General features: G+C 40.0%; 1 protein-coding gene across 1 annotated transcript; it reads right to left on the reverse strand.

Annotated features, from left to right (window-relative positions):
* Positions 1-1167: 1167 nt before the first annotated feature.
* On the reverse strand, positions 1168-8958 carry LOC104961825 (glycogen phosphorylase, muscle form-like). Its single transcript, XM_010790170.1, has 10 exons — positions 8762-8958; positions 7366-7480; positions 6669-6770; positions 5784-5931; positions 5640-5698; positions 4727-4868; positions 3872-4079; positions 3340-3474; positions 2896-2962; positions 1168-2336 (listed from the first exon to the last, which is right to left on the reverse strand). The coding sequence occupies exons 1-10, from the start codon at positions 8878-8880 to the stop codon at positions 2187-2189; spliced, it is 1245 nt and encodes a 414-aa protein (XP_010788472.1). The 5' UTR covers positions 8881-8958; the 3' UTR covers positions 1168-2186.
* Positions 8959-9645: the final 687 nt, after the last annotated feature.

The following is a 9645-nucleotide window of genomic DNA, read 5'->3' on the forward strand; positions in this document are numbered from 1 at the left end:
ACATCAAAGCTCCAGCCCTCCCCGTGTCTCCTTTTGAGTCGGGGACTCCTCTTGCATTGTTACACAGAAGTTTCCCCCAAATCATCCCCCATGTCACTCATAATTATTTTTTGATTGATTTAAATCATTACTGCAACACTTTCCGCAATTTACAACTAATGTTCTTTATATTTAAATGAAACCTGACATTTTTTAAACTGTGAAAAATTAACCAGTAGTTAAAAAACAACAGGTGAGGAAAATAGAAGAAACGATTCAAATATTTTAATTATACTATTCCTTCTTGACTCTTCCAATAATGCAGAGAAACTATTCCATGCATTTGTTACTTCAAGGCTGGATTGAAGAGTCAAGAAGGAATAGTATAATTAAAATATTTGAATCGTTTCTTCTNTCACAATACATGGCCCCATTCATTCTTTCCTTGACACGGATCAGTCGTCCTGGTCCCTTTGCAGAAAAACAGCCCCAAAGCATGATGTTTCCCCCCCAATGTGTTCTTTGGATGCAACTCAGCATTCTTTCTCCTCCAAAAACGTCTAGTTGAGTTTTTACCAAAAAGTCCTATTTTGGTTTCATCTGACAATATAACATTCTCCCAATCCTCTTCTGGATCATCTAAATGCTCTCTAGCAAACTTCAGACGGGCCTGGACATGTACTGGCTTAAGCAGGGGGACACGTCTGGCACTGCAGGATTTGAGCTCAAATCCTGCAGTGCCAGACGTGTCCCCCTGCTTAAGCCAGTACATGTCCAGGCCCGTCTGAAGTTTGCTAGAGAGCATTTAGATGATCCAGAAGAGGNCACCGTTCCTTCAGCAGGATTCTGTAGTGATTAAAAGTGTGATTTTACCAAACGAGTGCTTTTGTTTTGAAATCACTTCCGTGAGTTTCGGCCCGCCCCTCGCTCCAAGGATCATTTGACCATTTAGTAAGGTAAAAAGCAAAAAGGCCTCTCAGACGCTCTTCCGTTTACGTGTTTAACAAAGAAAAACAATTGGACAGTAGATACACGGATTTATTTTCTATGTTAGCTTACTCTTTTTTGTTGCCTTTTATCTGTCACTTGTGAAGTAACGCTTTACCCCCACTGCAGACTAAAAGGATTTCTGATTCAGAATCTTATTTTGATGTGTCAACATTGAGTATTAAAATGAAACGAAACGTCTGAGCTGTTGATAGTTTTGTCATTTATTGACAAAAAGAAAAGAAAAGCATGGTTTTCTAGTGAAATATTAGGTTTATGGGCTTTCTGCAGTCTACAGCACCACAGCTTATTATGCAGTAGCTTGAGCAGGAATATATGCTGTTACAGTACATCAATGGAGCCGATACCCACAGTGTCTTGGACTAAAGTATGGTATACATATACACATACACAACTACAGTATATTACAGAGCACACACATTTTCAAGATTAATTCAGTCACTTAGATTTTAGGCAGAGAAGGCTTTGTTAATTTCTAACACTTTTAGGAAGAAACAGACATAAACATGCTGAGACACAGGACGGATAGATACACAGATATATTCAACAAACACCATGAAACATAACCGGACGGAGTCTTTGAATATAATAATAATGATGTTAATCTGCGGTAAAATTGAGACCAGGCTTCCTTCCAACACCACCCTGTCACAGGTCCCTTCATTAACCCCTAAGTGTCACTTCTCTCCGTCATGGTGGAAGACATTTGCTGGTTTGAAAGCATAACAGTGGTTTGTTCAGATCAAAGTAGAAAAATATGTAGCTAGAATAAAGGTTAAAATCACTGTTTGGTTAAAGACCTAATCCCAGTATTTGTTAAAGCATTCTAAAGGTCTCAGCTCTTGATGTTTTGACCTATTTCCAAACATTAGTTGGAGATTTTGGATAATGGGAGGATTGTTGGAGCAAAATCATTAATATTTTTGTTACAGTGCCCGAGAAAAATCCCATGATGTAATCTGGCTGATAGGCTTATATAGAGATAAAGGTTACTTTACCCAACAGTGACAATATGCATTGCTGATACAAAGAGAAAATACAGATGGAAAAAACCCACTTCAAAACAAGATCAACTGGGAGTGATAGCGGTTATTTATGGGACGATAATGTAAGGAAATAATGCCACAAGTGAAAAGCTACAGGGGTTTTCTCCAGTGCTTGGACCGCAGTGAGCTACAGGAGGAGGGGGCTGCTGAGGTTTAGCGGGGGTCGTCGGGGGCGGCAATCTTCTCCAGGCTGGGCTCCATGCCCCAGATCTCACGGGCATACTGGGAAATGGTGCGGTCGCTGGAGAATTTTCCACAGCCCGCGATGTTATGGATCACCATCTTGGTCCACGCTTTAGGGTCCTGAAAGAGTAAAGGTAGAGATTTCAAATAAGATATACCTCATTTAAATCCTGAGAAATAGTAGGGTAGTTTAGTACAAAATAATATAGAACAAGGTAACTCTTACTTTGAATACACTAAGGCTAGAGGATAATACAATACGGTATGTTATCATTTATTATTATTGCTTTCAAATTCAAATGTAATATCATAATAATGTGTATAGTTAGCTAATTGTATTTTTTTGTTTTATAAATGTGTGCAATATATTGTGTTTTATTCTGATATACTGTTCTGTGGCACTGCAGGTTGAATGACACAGTAGTTGTAAAAGTATGATCGTGTCCTCAACATATATAATGGTTCAGTTTCACATAGAATATGAATCAGATGGCAGTATACAAGTACAATATGCTGCAGTAAAGCATTGAAGATGGAATATATAATATGGAAGTAAAGCAGAAACAAATGTTATGTTCATAAAAGGTGAATGCAGTACTGACAAGATTATTTTTGCTACTTAAGAACAAATACATTTAGACTTGATCTCATCCTGATTTCCTCTTGCTGACACACTGACCTTGAAGAGAGTGCTGACTCTGTCTTGAGTTTTGATGTAGGCTTCATAGTCTGCAAACACCTTGAACCTGCAAAGGGTTAGGGTTAGGGTCAGAATTAATACTTTGTTTATTTGAGACATTAAAAGGGATAGTTTAGAGGTTTTGTTATTACTCTAACTATGAGATAAGCATCTCACATAGCCCCACTTAAAACCATCTCTTTAATGACGGGAACAACACGGTTTTAAATCAGTCTTATAGGGCCTTTGCATTAATGAGAGCCAGTTGACTTTAGGAGATGATGATGACTTGCTTCACAGAGTCAAATCCAACACCTCCTTCCCTCTCATGAGGCAGTGACAGTGATACATTGATGACTCAATGAATGGCTGTGGGCTGACAGGTAGCCCATGTGTCAGCACAGACAAAGTGCTGAGTCGTCAGTGTCAGCAGTGGCCTCCCACCTGTCGTGCTGCATCAGCATGTTGACCAGGTCTCTGAAAAGGTCAGGCTGGCCGGGGCTAAAGAAGCCCCCGGAGATCTGGTCCATGGCCTGCTTCAGCTCGGGGAGACGGTTGTAGTACGACGCAGCGTCATAACTGTGGAGAAAAGATATTCCTCACATCATGGGCACATTTGGACGTTTTTTAAATAAAAATACAGGTACAATCATGAGACATAAAGGACTCATGTGAAACAGGACACCCCAATAAGCTATAGGAAGCTTGAGAACAGGGGCCCAGACAATACAAACATAAAATATGAACAACATAATCATTAATACATATAGAATTGAGAGTTCACGTATTGCTACCGAAATATTGCAACCCAAAAACATACGGTTTTTCAGAGGAAAGTCAACTTGTACACAGCCATTCCATTTGCTTAACAAGTGTTGTTTTAAGTGCGTTTCAAAGACAGACAAAGATAAATACATTTTAATACCGTTATAAAATGTGCAGGTCCAGCATTCATATTTTTTGGTTGAAAGCTCACCCAATCTTGTCCATGGCCTCCACATCTGCCACCCTCATGCCGAAGATGAAGAGGTTCTCCTCTCCGGCTTCCTCTGCCATCTCCACGTTGGCTCCATCCATGGTGCCGATGGTGAGAGCCCCGTTCAGCATGAACTTCATGTTCCCGGTGCCAGAGGCCTCGGTGCCGGCTGTGGAGATCTGCTCCGACAGGTCGGACGCTGGGATGACTGCACACAGGAGGTTTGAAATTCCACTTTTACTCTCTAAGTTCTACTACAGTAAAGACTCATTTTAGTTCAGGGGCCACATACAGCCCAATTTGATCTCAAATGGGCCGGAGCAGTAAGATCATCGCATAATAACCTCTAAGTAACCACATCTCCACATTGTTCCCTTTGTTTGAGTGCAAAAAAGTACATTGTGAAAATGTTCACATTTAATGAACGATAGTTTTACAAACCAAGAAAAATAAGTGCAAATTCAACCATATTAGGCCTCAGTTTATCATTTACACATGTGCATTACAACTCACAGATCATAGTGTCTCTACAGAAACATTTAGTCACCGGTATCTGGAACTGAACAGTATTTTACTTTATAGAAATTATATTAAAAGTATCTGCGTAGTAATGCTGACACACCACCATACAAACTACAGTGGGAACTATTAAGGAAGAAGGTTTGGTTATCTCCCTGCCTTGTAGATGTATAACATGAACACATGCAAAATATATGAAAGTTGTGAAAATTGCACTTCATTTCTGTAATTTGTACACTTTGCTAAGTCATCCCATATGTTTGACACCCCCGCTCTAAGCTCTTAACATTTTACAAAAAAATCTCCAAGTAAGATGGTGAAGTAAGTATTTGTTACCCTTCTCAGCCAGAGTGACGCGGTAGTTCTCCAGGTAGATGACTTTGAGGAGATCTCCCACCACAGGGTCGTTATTCACAATGTCTCCGATGGATGTGATCAGCTTGATGATCATCTTAGCAGTGTGGTAACCTGGAGCTGCCTGGACACACAGCAGATCATCTTCAGAAACACTGAATAAAACCAGGCTGAAGTATACTCCATGTATCAACGATATTTTCAGGGTGGGGAGGAGAAATGATCTGTTTGTTTTGCTGAATATTTAGCATTATAAGTATGATTAAGTCTCATTAGTAGATGATAACAGCAACACATTTAGCAGCTAAAACTACATTTAAATTCAGTCATTTCTCTATAATGATCAGTCCACATTACACTAAATGTATGACTAATCCAAAAACTGTTTTAAGAGAATGCTTGGTGTGTGTGCATATTGTAAAATGTGTCTTATTGAGACACAATTGGTGAAGAAACTTACGGAACGAAGCAATTATGAACCAAGACTGGCTATGCCCGTTTCAGATAAAGACTATCAAATCATTATTACAACATCCAAATGTACGAACACACCTGTATATTGATGAGAAATGTCTTGTTTCATATGGGATCTTGTCCAAAATGCAAAATAAATTTGAGATGATATTTCAAAACTTTAAATAATTCTGGAGACATAAAATATGTTTGATTCTAACTTGCCCATTTTTGTACTTGGTTTTAACCACCTATAGAGTCCTTTTGCGTCTATTAAAAAGACATGTTGTGTCTCGTGCAGTTGTTTTGTCTCTTTGTTTTAGTTTTATGTTTCTTTGTGGACTTTTTATGGTCACTTTGGCCTGTGCCTAGTAGACCAGTTATCCATCCATGGTCTAAAAATAGAAAACAAATGCAATGTACCACCTTTAACACCTCTCACCTTTCCTCCAATCATGATAGTCCTGGGGGTCCATGACTTCTTGGGATCCTTCTTGATTCCTGATAAAAAAACAAAAGCTTTTGTTTTACCTCTGAATCCAAGTTTATTTACAATAAGTGGCAAGCTAAAGTAAAAAGCACCCACGGTTGTACAGCGTGATGATGTGCAGGCAGTTGAGCAGCTGTCTCTTGTACTCGTGGATCCTCTTCACCTGAACATCAAACATGGAGTTGGGGTTGATCTTCACCTTGTAGTGCTCTTCAAGATAGGCAGAAAACTTCAACTTGTTCTCCTACAAATTGATGACAAACAGAGGGAGTGATCAGAAACAAACAAAAGACAGGAACAGAATCACTTTTCTTTAGTTACACAAACATCTCCTCCTCCTCGCCCTCTCCTGGTTTAAATCATATCTCTCCGACAGACTTTCCGCCTCAGTCACCCACGGTGTCCCACAGGGCTCTGTACTTGGTCCCCTGCTCTTCATCAACGACATAATCCCACTTGGACTCCTTCACCACCAACTCTAATTCCACATTTATGCCGATGACACCAAGCTCTACCTCTAAACAAAATCTATTTGTGCAACCACACACTCCCAACTCACCATCTGACATTAAAATATGGATGCAAAACTATTTTCTTAACTCAACTGCGACAAATCAGAACTTATCATCATCGGCTCAAACTGACTTACCCGCACAACCCAGGACTTTTCACATAACATCACGGCTTCATTTTCAAACCCTCAACTTGCGTAATAACCTTGGCATCATCCTCGACACCACCCTCACTTTAACCTACTATACTCTTACATCATTAAAAAAAAGGCCGCTAAACTCACCTTCTCACTCTTGCCTTCAACTTCTAATCCTCTACCCACCTACCCTCCTCCACCTGGCTAAGTATTTATATTTATTTTGTTTGTTATTTTTTCTATACTTGCTTGTAAAGAGTATTTTAGCACAAGGAAAAGTGCTATATAAATACCATGTATTATTATTATTATTATTATTATTATTATCTTACCTGTTTGACTTTGGCAACATCTCGAATGAAGGTGTCATCGTCCACAAATTCCAGAAGCGTCTTCAGCTGGTCCAGGTCACGGATGTATTCCTCACCAATCCTCTACATAAAAAGATGATAGCATTATTATTTGGCAGGATACCATAGAGCCAATCTGCAGTGTAAATAACACATACATCTGAGTTTTGGATGTGCTCCAAATGTCCATTAGTTGAAGGTGGGGTAGGTAATTTTGGAGAAACCAGCTCGAGTGCGCTAGAATTTGAAAATACACAGCCGGAAAAAATCTGCCACTTCTTTCAGAGCCCCTCCCTCAACACACCACGAATGGCGCACATAGATCAATGAGGCACGAAGATAAGTTTGTGCACAGATGGAAGGCTGACAGGCAGGTAGGCCATCCAGTTATTTTAGCCGGGCCGGCTCAGATGATTGGTCGTGCTTTTTACAGTACCACGCTTCCAGAGATGACATTTTTTAATGTATTTTTTGTCAAGGCACTTAAGATATTCATTCCTATCGGGATGTTAAGAGCATTCCATGGAATATAACAAAAAGTGTATCTCGAGCTGGTTTCTCAAACTTACCTGCCCCACCTTTGTTGTCTATGCAAAAAATAAACAGGACTTCACTTCCAGGAACCTGTACTCCTGAAATAACTGCCCTCACTTGTGTGTATTGACAGAAACACACACACCTCTGCGATGACCTCAGCCAGGCCGGGGTTGCACATGACCAGCCAGCGTCTCGGAGTGATGCCGTTGGTCTTATTCTGAAACTTTTCAGGGTCTGACTCGTAGAAGTCCTTGAACCTGAGGAGAAGATCAGCAATGACACACTTATTAGCAGTTAGGGAATAATTTGTTTAGGTATTCAACCTTTGACACAGTTCATAATTTTCTCCTTTCACTGTCTCTTTTCCCATGACATAAATCTACGGCCTTGGGTATTGCTGCTATCTCTCTTAAGGAGGGGCAGATTGGGCGCATTGTTGTTGCCAGTCTATGGCAGAGCACAAGCTGACATGAGATAGTTCTGGGACATCTAGAGGCCCTTCTTTTCTGGAACGTAGGTTCACTGCCACACATTATTTCCTATGGACGAGAGCTCTGGTTAGATTCAGGTTCCATATTTGTTTAGTCTCGCTGATGAAGAATGTCGATTATTACACTTTGAACTAGTTAAAACCTCGAGTGCAGAAAGAGTTCTTCAGAATTGGTTTGGCAACCGCTGTGTCAACTCGTGACACACAACCTGTCTTGTCAATTCTCCGGCCGTAACTCCAAATAAACCATCAGTGTTTGCCATCAAAGTTCCTGCTCTCCTCGTGTCTCTCCGAGTCCTGTTTCCAATTGCTTCAGAAGTTTCCATCACAATTAGCATCAGTATTTATATGGAGCAAAATCTGGTCCAAAAGTTTTGATCATTCAAAAAATGTAAAAGTACTTGAAAGTTCAACTTTTGATCCTGAACTTTTAAAAAGCAATGATGTATTAAAATAAATAAATGTTCCAAGGTTTTTCCAGGTTGAATATTATTTTGATTTAGCATCTTTCTTTATAAACCTGCCGGTCACATGGCTGGCACCAGCGCACGGGAAGGAAATGTAAGTCGTCTTCAATAAATAGTCTGGAATAGCATACATCTGGTAGCCTAAATGTATAAAACAAATGCTAAACTGAACCAAAATATTATTCAACCTGAAGAAACTTTTCAAATATTTATTTTTAGTTTTAAAACATCATTGTATAAGTTTAGGATCGAAACTTGAACTTCAGAGAGGGGCGTGGCCAGCAGCAGCTCACTTGCATTTAAAGCTACAGACAGAGAATCAGCACGTTTGGAACAGGGCTGAAAGAGAGGCGATTATGGGATGCTACAATGATCTGTTCGGTGTTTCAGCCAAATCCTTCAGAGACATGTTTTGTATATATCCGAGATCTGTAATATAATGTTGAAAAGAGTATTATAGGGGACCTTTAAGTTGAGTTTGGGTACTTCTAGCACCACTGGTCATGTCAGATACAAATAAACCGGATGCTTCCTAGCGTTAATGTCATAGGCACAAACACGAGAGGAGAGATGTTTCCTACACAGTGGCTTTGATGATCTCAGAGTGGATGCGGGCCACTCCGTTGACAGCGTGAGATCCCACAATGCACAGGTGCGCCATGTTGATTTTCTTGCCGTCCACTTCCTCTATCAGGGACATCCTCCGCAGGCGGTCCAGGTCTCCAGGGTAAAGCTTTCCAATACGCTGAAGGGGGGGAAAGAGACGTCTCAGCAGATGTACATGTTATGCATGTTTAATTCAAATGTTATTAAACAGCTGGCTATTTGCACATCCAGATGACACAGATCAATATGAATGTATTCCCATAATTCACAGTTTTTCTTTTATAGGAAATATTTATGAAAGAAATGCATTTTGACATACTATGTAGCGTTTTCTTATAGTTTTGAAATACTATACTGCACTGCAAAAAAGTATTTAGTCAGCCACCAATTGTGCAAGTTCTCCCACTTAAAAAGATGAGAGGCCTGTAATTTTCATCCTAGGTATACCTCAACTATGAGAGACAAAATGAGAAGAAAAAAAAAATCCAGAAAATCACATTGTCTGATTTTTAAAGAATTTATTTGCAAATTATGGTGGAAAATAAATATTTGGTCAATAACAAAAGTTAATCTCAATACTTTGTTATATACCCTTTGTTGGCAATGACAGAGGTCAAACGTTTTCTGTAAGTCTTCACAAGGTTTTCACACACTGTTGCAGTGATGTTTCGGGGCTGTCGCTGGGCAACACGGACTTTCAACTCCCTCCAAAGATTTTCTATGGGGTTGAGATCTGGAGACTGGCTAGGCCACTCCAGGACCTTGAAATGCTTCTTACGAAGCCACTCCTTCATTGCCCGGGCAGTGTGTTTGGGATCATTGTCAATGCTGAAAGACCCAGCCACGTTTCATCTTACAA

Source organism: Notothenia coriiceps, unplaced genomic scaffold, assembly GCF_000735185.1.
Source record: "Notothenia coriiceps isolate Sejong01 unplaced genomic scaffold, NC01 NC01_scaffold00033837, whole genome shotgun sequence".
In the NCBI taxonomy this organism is placed as follows: domain Eukaryota; kingdom Metazoa; phylum Chordata; class Actinopteri; order Perciformes; family Nototheniidae; genus Notothenia; species Notothenia coriiceps.

Bases quoted from the DNA above. Each gene is read 5' to 3' on its own strand.
- LOC104961825 (XM_010790170.1), bottom strand. From the start codon at position 8,880: ATGTCCCTGATAGAGGAAGTGGACGGCAAGAAAATCAACATGGCGCAC. The intron at 6,771-7,365 runs GTGTGTGTGTTT...CTTTTTATGTAG, and splicing joins TGGCTGAGGTCATCGCAGAG to AGGATTGGTGAGGAATACAT. The intron at 4,869-5,639 runs GTGAGAGGTGTT...CTGTGTGTCCAG, and splicing joins CTATCATGATTGGAGGAAAG to GCAGCTCCAGGTTACCACAC.